Source organism: Spinacia oleracea, chromosome 6 (assembly GCF_020520425.1).
Source record: "Spinacia oleracea cultivar Varoflay chromosome 6, BTI_SOV_V1, whole genome shotgun sequence".
NCBI lineage: Eukaryota > Viridiplantae > Streptophyta > Magnoliopsida > Caryophyllales > Amaranthaceae > Spinacia > Spinacia oleracea.
In genome coordinates this window covers 112,937,022-112,952,479 of record NC_079492.1, presented here as the reverse complement: position 1 = coordinate 112,952,479, position 15,458 = coordinate 112,937,022, and the positions used below count along the sequence as shown (strand labels likewise).

The 15,458-nt window shown below is 35.9% G+C and overlaps 1 protein-coding gene and 1 pseudogene across 1 annotated transcript; one reads left to right on the top strand and one right to left on the bottom strand.

Annotated features, from left to right (window-relative positions):
• Positions 1 to 3,495: 3,495 nt before the first annotated feature.
• On the bottom strand, positions 3,496 to 4,792 carry LOC130462446 (uncharacterized). Its single transcript, XM_056830654.1, has 2 exons — positions 4,670 to 4,792; positions 3,496 to 4,146 (listed from the first exon to the last, which is right to left on the bottom strand). The coding sequence occupies exons 1-2, from the start codon at positions 4,764 to 4,766 to the stop codon at positions 3,833 to 3,835; spliced, it is 411 nt and encodes a 136-aa protein (XP_056686632.1). The 5' UTR covers positions 4,767 to 4,792; the 3' UTR covers positions 3,496 to 3,832.
• A 473-nt stretch (positions 4,793 to 5,265) lies between these two features.
• LOC110795565 (uncharacterized) lies at positions 5,266 to 8,588 on the top strand (annotated as a pseudogene).
• Positions 8,589 to 15,458: the final 6,870 nt, after the last annotated feature.

Below are 15,458 nucleotides of genomic sequence, written 5' to 3'. Positions count from 1 at the left end.
TTCCCTGGATTGCTTCTTAGTATCTCAGCTGCATACCTTGGGAGTAATGCATACTGCTCTTTGTATTCACCAACAATGAGTGCTTGACCCCTTCTCCTAGCCCTGGCAGCCTTGTCTTTGCTCACCCTTATACCCTTTTCTAACCAAATGGTTTCCTGAATATCTTGCACTCTCATGTAAGGGTTAACCTTAAACAGATTCTGGTAGTGTTCTGCAATCCAATGTGAAGTCATCTTCTTAATGATAGCGGTTTTTTCATGAAATGCCCCCGAGGTTTGCAAAAACGCACCAAATACCCTCGCGTCTTTTGAATCACATAATATACCCCTATTTTTGCGTACTGTTCATGAGATGCACCTTTGAGTTAACGGCGTTAGTCTGCCGTTAGTCGTGTTTTACTATTTTACCCTTAATACGTATTTTTCGACATAAATTCCAAAAAAAAAAAAAAAATCTCAACTTCTTTCTCTTTCTCTTTCTCTCTCCTCTCCGATGTTCTTCCTCCTGCTCTCTGGTCGCCGGCGGCGTCCGACTCCTGCTCTCTGACCGCCGACGAAAGTCGATCCTCTCCTTCCCCTTTCCGACGTCCTTATTCGCCGCTGTCGAATTTGCCCGTCGTGAGGTTCCACTCTCTCCTTCTCTCCTTGACTAGATTGGAATTGCATTTATTGATTTGTGTTGAATGTTGTTGCCGTCATTGTTGTTGGTTTTTGTTGTTATTGTTTTCAATTTTCTGGTTGTTGTTGTTGGGAATTGATGGACTATTAGAGTAAATTTATTGTTTTTTTCGAATCAAAACATAATCCATTTGCTGCTATTTATTGATTTCAGTGTTGATTGTTGTTGTTTTTTCTTGCCATTGTTGTTGTTGCTGTCAATTTTCTGGTTGTTGTTGTTGTCGGTGGAAGTGATAGACTATTAGAGTAAATTGCTTCAAGTTCGTCTCATTGTTTAGTTGGTTGAAAATTCATCAATTTTCATTGAATTAATGTATTTAAGGAACGTTATTTGAGGAGAGTGAGAGAATTGTTTTTGGGTTTTCAACTATGGTTCCAAATTTGGAGTTTCGGTATTCTCATTTCTGTGAACAAGGGTTGAATTAGTTTTGTTCATGAAAAATTGCACTTCTTACGGTGACCTGTGATTCTGTAGCTCAGTAGATGACTGGGGGAGTGCAATTTCCATTATACACTGCTCTAGCTACACCCAAGGCTACTTTTTCTCCCCCAAATGAACAGGTAATAGTTGTAGGTTCATGGATGTATATGAGCACTCTTGAACCTTTGCTATATTCCTGAAGATGAAATAGTAGAGTTAGCTACTTGGCTTCACAACACATGTTTGATAAGGCTAAAAGTTGGGTTGTTAATTACATGTGTATGAGAAAATATGTTGATCGGACTGACTTTATAACTGATCTGTATGCAAAGTTTAAAGAATAGTGGGTGGATATTGTTAAGTTCAATAAAATTGAACCAATATGGAACTACCGAATTATTGAGACTAATTTTGATGATTCTTTGAGCTTGATTTCTCTTATGTTGCAAGAGAATATTTGTTTATATCAGAATAATACCTTCGTGAAAATTTTGTACAAGATAGAACCTGCTGTGAGGCTTTCAGTAGATGCTTGAGGTTGGTGCTAATGGTACTTTTTTGTGTGTTGCAGTGCCGCACCTGCTGCAAGAATGTGTATGACTAGTATGCATTTGTTTATGCATTTCTTTTCGCTCAGAAGGTTTCTTAGGTTCACGTTTCGCAACCCAAGCTCGAAGAGGAGGTTCAAAGTGTTTGTTGGCAACATCAGGTGGAGGTAAATCTTGGCAAGTACAAGAAGACATTTCTCCCTAAGCAAAGAAGGCTTGTTGTAACAAGTGTTCCACAATGAATCAACCACTTGCCTATCAAGTTCCTCGAACAGTTGCATCAAGTTCAATTCAATCAATTTCTTATTGGATTTGTTGTTTGAGCATTTCAATTTTCTTTGATTATTACTTCTATTTCATGTTTTAGGTTTAACTTTTTGGTTGATTAATTTGATTAATTAGGTGAACGCTTTGTGGAAATTAAATTCTGCAGTTTAAAAGCATTTTGCGTATTTGGTGCAACTTAGTTTCAAAATAGGTGTATATTGTGCAATAAATTTATAAATAGGGGTATTCTGTGAATTATAAACACGACTTAACGGAGGACTAACGGAAGGTCGGTTTAGGGGTATTTGGTGCAAACTTGGGAAAAAATAGGGGTATATTATGTGATTCAAAAGACGCGAGGGTATTTGGTGCGTTTTTGCAAACCTCGGGGGCATTTCATGAAAAAACCGTAATGATAGGTGTCCTACCACAAGTGTGCTCACTGACAAATGTTTTCACTGTAAATGACCTTCTTCCTCTCTCCCATGAAGCCCAAATTCTCCATTTACAACCTTTATCTTTGTGCTCACACTCTGCACAAACCCTAGTGGAATCATTTTTAGAAAATGGAATGTTTCTTCCTTTATCAATTGAATAATCTATGATTGCTTTCCTAAATGTCTTTGGATTCTCAAACTGTTGCCCAACATAAAAAGTGGCTTCCCTCTCTTCAGTTTCAGTGTCGTTTTGCTTCTGTTTCCCTCTCCCCCTCTTATGGTGTTGTGGTGCAACTAAGTAACCAACATCATCCTCATCTTCTGACTCACTAGGGCTGTCTAAGTCACTGTATCCATCAAAGTCATCCCCTAGGTTCAGACCACCTTCTACTTTACTTTCTGCTAGTTTTTTCAGCATTACTAACTCCTCAAAATAAGCCTTTTCCCTTCTCATATCATCAGATATCTTAGACCTAGCAGTGGCTAACTCATCATCATCTTCATCTGTACCCTCTGAATCATAATCAATTTCAGGTTGAGGCACATTTTGAGGTTGAATATGAGGTTCAGGTTGAGTTTCAGGTTGAGTTTCAGTTTGTTTGGGTGGGAATACTGTAAAAGGTGGTTCCACATAATCAGAATTTAAGTCAACCACATCAGTATTCAACAACTCAAGGAAGCTACCTCTCCCTCCTCCCCCTCCTACACTCCTGTTTAGGTTAAAGTTGTAGGTGGGTTTGATTTTATGTTCAATGTATATATGAATGCTTTTGTATTCAAAGAGTAAAGCTAAGAAAGGGTCACAAGTACTACTATCAAAACCTAAAAACCTAACCCCATTCTTGAATTCTTTCCTAGGGTCCCAGAAATGTACTTTCTCTATATCATTATAACCTAAACTATCCACTAATTCCTTAACATATTTCCCATCTGCATTCTCATGGATGTAATCAAAGACATCCACCCTCCCCCCACTATAAACCATATCACCTTGCATAACCCATTCACCACCATGATGCACATATATGCAAGGGTTCAAAGTCAAATCATCAACATCATCTGATCAAAGTTAAAACAATATCAATTAAAAGAACAAAACTTTAAGAAATCAAACCAAATGAAAGCTTGAATAACAACACAAGAGATAACAAAAGGAAACAGTTATCTTCATTCATTCATCATGATCATTCCATTTGAATTTACAAAAGGGTAGGCTTCAACCCTTACATTACAACCTCAATCCACTATTGAGGGAGAAGCCTACGGTTAAGTATAAACTACTGTCATAGCAGTGACAAATACCAAAAACCAACATTTGTCACCTTCCACAAAAACCAACATTGCAATGACAGTAGTAATGTAATTGTCCTTGAAAATTAAAAATAAAAAAAGCTATAAACAAGCTGGATCAACAAAAGCTTGACAAAAGAGGGGCCACCACCAGCGCCACCACCACCCACCCTGCATGGCCTCCACCACCAGCTACTCCTCCTCTTCCTTGAAAAGGAGGGGGAAGCCGTCAAAGTAGACGGTCATGTCCTTGTCCAACCAGGCGTGGAAGTCACGACCATCATTGTCAATGATGTCCATGATGACCCACTCACGCAGCCATGCACGGTAGCATCCTTGAGGGTAGTGGTATGGGAGGCGGTACCGCAGCTTGGCCCACCGACGCCACTGCTTGCACACACTCTGCACAGCAGACTGCCCCTCCCAGTCCAGCCTGGGGAAGATCTGGGTGATTAGAATGTCCTGATGATGGCAAAGGGGGTGTGCCTCCCTTAAAGCATGGGCTCCTAAAGTCAAAGTAACGGCCAAAGTCAATAAAATAGTAAGTAAACCCTAATTATTATACGGAATCTAGATTAAAATACTTCTAAATTAAGAAACAATAGTTTAAAGAAACACCATTTTCAAGAAAATGCAAGCATCAATTCGAATTAATCAAACTCTGTTTTTTATTTAAGTGAATCAAAAACAGTAAGTGAAACCCTAATTACTACAAAATCTAGTTTAAATTAATTCCAAGTTAGGCAACAATTGTATAATTTAACATATTAAACACCATTTTCAAGAACATGCAAGCATCAATTCGAATTAAATATTGGAAAGTAAAAACGGACGAAACCCTAATTCCAACTTCAATTGATAAATTATGCGAAATCAGCCCACGATTGTTTAAATTAACATATAAAACACCACAATCAAGATAATGCATGCACCAATTTTGGGAAAAAGTTACTTAACAAAAAAGCCCTAATTTATCATGGCTCAACTGCAAACATTTATTGAAAAAACCGACAAATTGAATGAAAATACCTTCGTCCCATCTGGATATTCTTGTTCTTGTTCTCTTCCTGGTGAGACCTTCCCACTTGGAATCAGCAGACCTTTTGTTTGATACGCAAGAACCCATTTTTTTGCAGAAAACTCAGAGTAATAACTTCTAATTCTCTTAAGTGTTTGAGTGAGTAAATGGCAAAAAGACAACTGAGAGTGAAAATGGGGGGGGGGGACCATATAAATAGGAAGTGAAAAGGGGGGAAATAGGGTTGGGAACAGTAAAAAATTACCGCCAAAACATTATTAGGAAGGAACCAGAAAAAACGAGGGAAGTTGGAAGGGTTTCCACGTGTACACATTGAAAAAGTAAGTTGAAAAGGCTAAGTGATTGGAAAACGCTTATTTTCATCAAAATCATCTGTTTTCAATCATTAATCTACGTGTATATTAATTCTCCTTTTATTTTAATAATTTTTAATATTATTAAATGCATTTTAACGGACGTTAGTGACGGAAAACAAAAAGCAGCGTTTTCCATCCATTTTGAGGGACCTAAATGCTCCTTTTGAAACTTGAGGGACCTAACTGCTCCTTTTGGCAAAGTTTAGGGACCTTCAGTACAGTTTACTCCTTTTTTTTTGGGAAGAAAAGTAGAAAATCAGCCATAGCTATGAAGCTATGTCTCTCAAATCACATCAATCTCATCGCTCAATTCTTCTCCAACGGAAATAAATCAATTTCTATAAATTTACAAGTTCCATCTCCTCTCAATTCACATCTAAAAATTCTGAAATTCAGGTAATTTTAATTTTCATAGTTTAATTTTGAATTTTTATTTTCATATTTTTTTTTTGTACACCGAATAATCTGAGTTAAGTAGTCGAATTTCCCTTAAATTTGTTTTAATTCATTGGTTAACTTGCAGATTTTGGTGTTGGAGTCTTGGACAAATAATGGAAAATGGATTGAGACGATTGACATTGCCGATTTGCCGATTGAATTCATTGAAATAATGAAAGTTTGTTAGCAGTGAAATTGAGGTGGTTTCTTTCTTTTCAAATTGCATTTAATATTAATTTATTGTGTTGTATTGTATTATTTCAATTATGCCTCCTCGATTTAGAAAATATGATTCCGGACATGAAAAACGTAAAAAGAAAATGAGACTTGAAGAGTTAAATATGTCCTTAAGAGGAGGTTTTGATAAGTATATTGTGAAAGAACCCCAAGTCTCTAGTTTGAATGAAAATAATAATACTAGTGGTGGTGATCACAATTTGAATGAAAATAATGATACTAGTGGTGGTGATCACAATTTGAATGAAAATAATGATCCTATTGATGTTGGTAATAATAATGTTAATGAAAGTGATGATCGTACTGATGATAACAACAATCTAAATGAAAATAATGATCCTGTTGTTGAGAATAGTAATGGTGTAAATGAAAATAATGTTCCTGATGTTACTAATTTGGATGAAATGAATGTTGAAAATGATAACGGTGGGCAAACAAACATGGTTGATATATTTGATCCACGGAGATGGGATGGCCTTGATTCTAAAATGATTGATGTGTTAGCAACAAAGGGCCCTAAAAGAGACTCATCTATTGATAAAGGTCCCAAAGATAAATTTTCTAAGCGATTTTGTGCTTCTTTATATACTAGAGTCTTATCAAATGGAGAGAAGTGTGATAGAGAATGGCTTGTTTACTCAAAAGAACTTGACAGAGTTTTTTGTTTTTGTTGTAAAATATTTAAAAAAGGGCTAGGAAGAGGTCAATTAGTCACTGAAGGTTTTAGTGATTGGTCACATATTAGTACAAGGCTTAAAGAGCACGAGACAAGTATGGAACATTTTAAAAATATGGCAAGTTGGTATGAATTGCGTCTTAGATTCCAGAAGGATGAGACTATTGACAAAGTGTCTCAAAATCGAATTCAAAAAGAAAAAGAGCATTGGAAAAAGGTCTTAGTAAGAATTATTTCAATTGTAAAATTTCTTGCAAAACATAATTTAGCATTTCGTGGCTCTAATGAGCGATTACAACAAAGTAGTAATGGAAATTTTTTGGGCTTGATTGAAATGTTGTCAGAGTTTGATCCAATCATTCAAGACCATGTTCGACGTATTACAAATGATGAAATTCATATTCATTATCTTGGCCATAGAATTCAGAATGAGTTAATACTTTTGCTTGGTTCCGCAATTAAAAGTGAAATTATTAAGAAAATAAAAGAAGCTAAGTATTTTTCTGTGATTCTTGATTGCACACCTGATGTTGGTCACCAAGAACAAATGTCTATTATTTTAAGATATGTCGACATCTCTTCAAAGCCTATTAATGTAGAGGAGTCATTTTTAGGATATTTGAATGTGAATGATACAAGTGGTCTAGGGCTTTTTGATGTTTTGCAAAACGAGTTAAAGGATCTTGGTCTTGATATTGATAATGTGCGAGGACAAGCCTATGATAATGGATCAAATATGAAAGGAAGACATCAAGGAGTACAAAAACGACTTCTAGATATAAATCCTAGAGCTTTTTATAGTCCTTGTGGTTGTCATAGTCTTAATTTAGCATTGTGTGATATGGCTAACACTTGTGGTAAAGCTAGAGATTTTTTTGGCATCATACAACGTATTTATACGATATTTGCATGTTCTACAAAAAGGTGAAATTTTTTAAAAGATAATGTAAAAGGATTAACTCTTAAGTCTTTGTCATCCACCCGTTGGGAAAGTCGTGTTGAAAGTGTCAAAGCTATACGGTTTCAAATGTTGGAAATTCGAGAAGCTTTGTTACAAGTGGGGGATATTGATGATGGTGAAAATAATATACAAAATGAAGCTAAATCCTTGGCTAAAAATGAGCTTGGTGATTTTGAGTTTATACTGGCTATTATTATTTGGTTTGAAATATTATGTGCTGTAAATTTGGTTAGTAAGCATTTACAGTTTAAGGATATGCTTATTGATGTTGCTATTGAAAAAGTAAAGGGATTGACTTCTTTTTTTGAGCAATATAGAGAAAATGGTTTTAATGATGCCCTCGAGAGTGCTAAAAAGATTGCCATTGAAATGAACATAGATCCTGTTTTTCCCCAAAGACGTGAAATTAGACGTAAAGTTTTTTTTGACGAGATTCCAAACACGTCATCTGCTTCCCAATCTCCTGAAGAATCATTTAGAGTTAATTATTTCTTATACATTGTTGATCAAGCTGTTGTTTCTCTTACTAAGAGATTTGAGCAGTACCAAGAATATGAAAATATATTTGGTTTCTTGTTTAATTCCCACAAGTTACAATCACTAGATCATGTTTGTCTGAAGCTCTCTTGTACTCATTTGGAAACTGCACTTTCAAACAACAATGGACAATCTGATATTGATGGTAATGAGTTATATGTGGAGTTAAAATTACTTATGGAATTCTTGCCTGTGGAAAAAATGGGACCTATGGATATTTTGAAGTATTTGAAAAGTCTGGATTTCTTCCCTAACTCGATGATTGCATATAGAATCCTTTTAACTATTCCTGTAACGGTTGCTTCTGCAGAAAGAAGTTTTTCTAAACTGAAGTTGTTGAAGACATATATGCGTTCCACAATGTCACAAGAACGACTTAATGGGTTGGCCTTAATAGCAATTGAGAATGATATTTTGGAGAAGGTTGATTATGAAGATTTGGTTGACGATTTCGCTTCAAAAAGTGTTAGAAGGATGGCGCTCTTTAAATAAAAAGATAGTATTTTTACTTATTAATGTTGCCGGTAAGAAACAATTATAATGTAATTAAATAATAACTATTTTTGAAATAATTGTGCCTTTGAATTTTTGTATATAGGGGCCTATTTTCCAACCTCAGCACAGGGCCTCCATTTTGTCCGGGCCGGGGCTGTGTGTTCTTTGAGTTTGAGTTATAAGTTCTTTGGGATTGAATTATATGTTCATTGCATGGGTTTCAACTATATGTTCTATGAGTGTTTATGTTCTATGAAGGTTTAAGTTCTATTGGTGTATATGTTCTATGGGTGCATATGTTCTATGAGCGTTTATGTTCTATGGGTGCATATGTTCTATGCGTTTGAACTATGGGTTCTTTTACTATTTTTAGTATGGAATGTACTTATTCTTGTTTTACGAATTCTTTGTGTTTATTCATGAAGTTGATGATAAGTTTGAAGATTTGTTGATGATTTTTTTTCACAAAATGTTCTAAATTTAATCATGGGGATAATTTGTTATATTTTATCAATGTTCTTTGTATTTTGCCTTTATGTTCTTCCTATTAACTATGTTCTTTGTAATTATCTCGCTCTTATGTTCTTTCATTTAAAAATAGGGTGAACGGTGAACACTGTGCACCCGGTGGTATAAACCAAATATTGCATCCACCCTTATCCCATCCCACCCCTTTATTTGACACATTTTCCACTATCTATATTAAAAAAAATACTCCATTATCAACTACTCCCTCCGTTTCTTTGTTCTTTACGTTTTCCTTTTTGGGTGATTCAAAATGGTTTGTACATTTCCTTTTATATTATCACATAAATGTTTTAATATTCTATTAAAATTTGTGTCCAATGATTATTTTAACAAATTAAATTCATTTGGGTCATTTAATCTCTCACACTTTTTTTTATTGAGGCATTAATTTTTTCTCATTTTCCCAACATCAGAATTTTGATAAGAGTGAAAACATTATAAATATTTTCCTGTTTAAATAAAAAATAGAGGAATCTTAATGCAAATTAATTATTCATTAATAGACGTGCAAAAGATCAAACGTAAAGAACAAAAAGAAACGGAAGGAGTACCACCTAATAAACTTCCAAGTCAATTGAATTGTCTAAAATTATATGCCGATCAAATCAGGTCGAATATTAAGAGACAGAGGAAGTAGTACGGATTATATATCACGTAGAGTTCGTTACGTTGTAGCTTTCCACAATTCCACACCACCCAACGCTTTCTTTCCCTGTTTATGAATAACTGATTAATGGGTAATAACCACACCGTACGTACACCGTGTGTGAACAAGATAATAATTAATGAAGATGCTAAATTCTCATTAATAAACAACAAGGACATACACAAAATTAAACCCTTCTGCATAGAGGTGTCAAATCGGGTCATCGGTTCTGTTTCGGTTCGGGTTCATCGGTTCTGGTTGAAATCGGTTTATTTTGTTATCGGTTCGGTTCGGGTCGGGTTGAAAAATTAACGAATCGGTTCGGGTTCGGGTTATGTGTTACGGGTTCATATCGGGTCGGGTTCATATCGGGTCGGGTTCATAACAGATCGGGTTCGTATCGGGTCGGGTTCATATCGGGTCGGTTCATACCTGGTCGGGTCATAAACGGGTTAAGTCGGGTTCATATCGGTTCAGGTTCATATCGGGTCGGGTTCATATCAGGTCGGGTTCATACCGGGTCGGGTCAAATCGGGTCGGTTTGTAGTCGGGTCGGGTCAATTCAGTTCGGTTTGTTAACGGGTTTAGCCGGATTGTAATCGGGTCGGAATCATATCGGGTCGGGTTCATATCGGGTCGGGTTCATGTTTAGTCAGATCAATTCGGATACAAATTACAAACAATGTCGAGTTATTACTAAAATCACAACTAATGTTATTTCTTTTTTGACGAACAACTAATGTAGTAATGTTCACTATCCAATTAATTTCATAAACTTAATTAAGAAAAGTCTGTCAATGTCTTTTATTATGTCATGTAATATTTACCAATCAAATGATTCAAATGGAATCAAAATCATCTATGCCCTCCCCCACCATGCTAGAGTATTACGAAATATGTATTGATGAACTAAATACTAATAATGTAGTAATTAATAATCGATAATGATGAATTAATACGTAATGAATTTGTAAAGTTTGTAAATACAAGTTTGTCATATATTCATATTGGTTTAAACAACAACGAGACTAACATGTTTATTAACGAAACGAGGCAAACAAGTTCAATTGGTAATGAATTAAGTCGATTCAATTAAAATAGCATAGTTTTTCGATTAGTTCTTAGGTTACAAGCTTATAAGCTTATAAGGTATTGAATTAGATCAATTTAGTTTAATGATCCATTAGACGATTAGTCAGTTGAATACGAGTCAATAAAAGAGTGCACATTCAATTCTACAAGCCTATAACTATACAATAATATAGCTATATTGGAAATACATCTAATAAAGAACATGTTTAGTTACTTAGTCGGTTGATAAACAACAGTTCGAATACTCGGTTGAACAACGCACATTGAATTATATCTTTTGTTTATAAATGTTTAAGAAGTACAATTGCTTACGAATTATATCATTTGATATCTTAGCATTTCGGCTCTGTTTGGTTTGACGGAAAATATTTCAATAAAAACTTATTTTTGAGGCGGGTTATGAACGGTTTGAATTAAACGGGGTGTAAACGGGTTACGGGTTGTAAACGGTTCGGGTTGTAAACGGTCCGGGTTGAAACAGTTCGGGTTGTAAACGGTTCGGGTTGAAACAGTTCGGGTTGTGAACGGGTTTTCCCCGGGTTGAAACGGTTCGGGTTGAAATAAATCGGGTCATTAACGGTTTTCGGGTCAATTCGGTTCGGGTAGAAACGGTTTCGGGTTGACGCATGCCGATTTGTTATCGGGTATCGGGTCTTAATCGATTTAATATTTTCGAGACGGTTCGGGTTCGGGTTGAATGTTATCGGTTCGGTTAGTTTTCGGGTTCCAACTAACGGGTTATTAACAGTTCAGGTTCTTAACGAATCAGATTAACCCAGCGGGTTCAACGGTTCGGGTTGAGATTTGACAGCCCTACTTCTGCTCCTTTGCACGAATATAAAATGGGCAGCACCAATACAAAGTTATGCCTCAACTCTTTAAGCTATAAATAACCATTTATTTATTTATTTATTTTGTGGGAAATCGAGGCTTAATAATAAATTCATAATCCGTAATTCTTTATGTTGTTGGCATTTTGTGCCTACTACTCCCTATTTATACTTTTAGTTATAGCTAGTTACAATATTAATTTGTTTTCTGACTTGCGTTGAACTTTAAAATTACTCCGACATTTTATTTATTATTTTAACAATAATATTTTTGAATTATTTTTTGGGTTTTGCAAAATGAAATTCTACAATTTGTAGAGACAACACGGGTGGCTCCTAGGACTAGCTCATCCTATGATTTGTCTTTGTCAACTTCTTAAGTCATCTCATCTTTATAATTTGTTTATTTTAATTAATCTTGAAAAGAAAATGGACAAAATGTAACCAAAAATGGGCTGAAAAGCTTTTCAGTAATTTCCATGTTAACTAACATGACTAGACATAGACATGCATGTAACTTTAAGGACAAAAGTTTTGAAGAGTTTGAGAATGTGTTAATCTGTTAAAGGAAGAATTGTCTCTCAACTTTACAATACAAATTGTTGATCGTCATATCCATTGTTGTTGACTTGTTATATATATAGCTTAATTATGCAGACGTGAAACTCAAATTGTGCATGTTAAGTTGCAATTCATTTGAAACATGTAGTACAATATAATCTAATAATTTCAATTGACAAGTTATTTTCCAAAGAGACTTCACTAGTAGTTCTATGCACGCATGGTTTTAGTAATTCCACATTTACTACCCAACGACTTTTATTGGGGTTAACAGGTAATAAACCTGTTGTAGGCGGTAATATGACCCTACGTGGTAGTACTCTCTCTCTCTCTCTCTCTTCTCCCTCGATATATTCAGTCATCATCATCAATTCATCACGTTCGTTGACTTTTTCACCGCTTACCGGTCACTTAAACCCAATAAAAGTCGCTGGACAGTAAAGGTGAGGTTGTTAAAAAATATGTCATAGATGGGATTAATAAAAGAAAACCGACCAAATGTTGGATTAATATTACCAAATTTTCCTATAATTAATAATAACATTTAACATGATAAATATAAAAATAATAATAAAATATTATCATTAAAGAAGAAGATGAACACAATGATGTTCTTTTGAACTGAATGAAGCTAAACTGTACTGAATTGAAATTAAGTCCAAAAGAACTGGGCGTAAGTATGATAACTATTATTTGATCAGAAAGAGTACTACCTCTGCTTCATAATGATATTAATATTTACTATTTACACAACTATTTAGACAACAAAAGGGAGAGTATGTAAAAAGATGGATGAATATAAGAAAATATGGATAAAGTAAGAGATATGTGTAAAATGTTGGGTGAGTTATAAGAAAAAAAATGAATTAAAAGAAAATAAGTGAAAAATTGTAAATGTTGTGAGGTAAGAGGGTGATGTAATAAATTTTCATGTCCAAAAACTAAATAAAACATATTGTAAAGACCATTTATGAAAAAAACTAAAACGAAAAGTGTAAAAATTATTTTAAAACGAAAGTAGTGTTGTTTAATGATATAGGAAAGGAGAGACGCTGAAGCCTGAAGGGCATTAGTATATTTTGGAATTTTCTAAACGCCGGAGAGGGTCCTAAGCTAGCTAGTATGACGATGTAGCAAGTAGAAGCATAAATGCATAATCAGTTAATCATCGATGGACAAACGACGATGTGCGACCCTAGCTAGTACATAAGTAGCAAACATGAATTGACATTTTGACATGCATATGTTTGAGTGCTTCAACCATGAACCATTATTTCTTTGATCGTCCTTTATCACTACAATGTACGAATCGTGCATCGAAGTTTTACCTCCCATGTAATTCATTACATAAGAAGAATGTAGGTCCGAATGTCCGATTTGATTAAAACTTAATGGAACTATATGAAATTTTTTATAATTATTATTATTTCGTATATGTATACGAATTAGCTTGTCAACCATTTTAAAAAAAAAATTGGAGTGTTTACTTAGTGGTTAAGGAGTATTTAAAAGAGGGTTTTGAATTATGTTTCGGGTGTGGAATAAGAATAACTGACTGTGGGATATATAGATGTCTTCTGCTGAGAACGCCCCTCTGATCTGCACAACAAAATGGAGTAACTAGACTCGGGGGTGGTTTGAGGATCCCCCCTCTGATGCTAAAGTAAGATTACCGAAAGTGTTTAATGATTAACTAAGTAATAATTAAGTTCTGTGTTTAAGTATTTCCTACCTTGTCGCAATAAATGAGGTCATCCTTATATAGAGAAACTGCCTTGTACAATCGATTAGCTTCTACCCCATAGGACAACGACTTGTCTTATGGTGATCTCTTGGTGATCCCTGATCACGTGACATATGGTTTATGCCGGTAGAATATGCTAAAAATAATTCCGGTAAGACATGATTGTCCTTATTATCCAGCCTAGCAACTTGATGGTTTTACTTATGGGAGTCCTGTCCGTATACCGTTGGACACCTCGTACAACTAGCCCCCTTAGAATGAGTGCAACAAGGACAGTTCTTGTGCTTCCACTAAAGATAGTAAAAAGGTGTATTTGGTTATCTTCCCGTACAACTAGCCCCCTCAGAGCGTCGGCAGTAGGTGAATGTGAGTTTTATTGGGTTGATGGAATGTGACTAGGTTATGTTTCTTTCAAGTGAATGAAATGGTATTTGGTGTCTGCGGGTGTTCTGAATTAAATTCGATGACTAGCTCTGTTGAGAAATTTTGATGACTGGACTCCTTGAGAATTTGGACGACTAGCCCCATTGAAATTGGGACAACTAACCCTTTTGAGAAAATTTGATGACTAGCTCCCTTAAGAAAATTTGACGACTAGCCCCCTTGATAAAATTTGATGAATGGCCTCCTTGAAATTTGGAGAACTAGCCCCCCTTGAAATTAGGACGACTAACCCCTTTGAGAAAATTTGATGACTAGCCCTTTTGAATTTTGGAGGACAATCCCCTTGAATAAATTTGATGACTAGCCCCTTTGAATTTTGGACGACTAGCCACCTTGGAGAATTTGATGAGTAACCCCTTTCAATTTTGAAAAACTAGCCCCCTTGGGAGGAATTTGATTTTTTTAATTATCCCTTTACAAGTGGCGGGAGAAAACGCGACATGTCCTGCCACATGCAACGCATCCCGGTCCTGAATACTCGTGGCTATTGTGGGCCGTTGATCACACTGCACAACTGTCAACATAATTTTTGACCGATGAATCTTCGCCTTCCCTCACTTGACTCCCCTATATGAAATCCCCCCTTTTTTCGGCATGCTAATTCTTTACCTTTCCTAAATTCTCAACTTCTGCAAATTCTTTCTCCTCTCAATTTCTCCGATATTCGATTTCCTTCTTCATCTTTATCCTTTACTTCTATCGAAAATTTGTTGTCTTCCTTCTCTAGAGGTTGTAACCACTCAATTACCTCTCTCTTATGCGTTTTCTTACTCTGGAAAACTCTTTCATTTGCTAATTATTTCCCCTTTTGTGTTTTTTGCTTTAATAGTGTCGCGTATGCGGCATTCACTACCGGTCCCAAGTCCGGATAAAGGAGGAGGGTGCTGTAGGTTGGTGGCGGCCAGCAGTAAAACTAAGCCACATATCATGACATGAATCGACAATGGAATATCGTGAGGGCGTCCCCTTCTCAGCGACGCGCTACACCTCTTAAGCCCGAGTGTAGTGAAAAATATGTGAGGGTTGCTAGGTCGTCGCCCAGAAGCGGCGCGCCACCCCTAAACTTGGGGGTGGTGTCAAATATGCAAGGGTGCGCTACACTTCCTAGGCCCGGGTTTAGTGGAAAATATGCAAGGGTTGCTAGGTCGTCGCCCGAAAGCGGCGCGCCACCCGAGGGTGGTGTTAATATCCAAGGATTCATGGTAAGGGCAGGGGTAAGGGTAAGGGTAGTAGG

Excerpts from the sequence above, each read along its gene's own strand:
- LOC130462446 (XM_056830654.1), bottom strand. The coding sequence starts at position 4,766 with ATGGGTTCTTGCGTATCAAACAAAAGGTCTGCTGATTCCAAGTGGGAA. Across the intron at positions 4,147-4,669 it reads AATATCCAGATGGGACGAAG|GAGCCCATGCTTTAAGGGAG; the intron begins GTATTTTCATTC and ends CTTTGACTTTAG.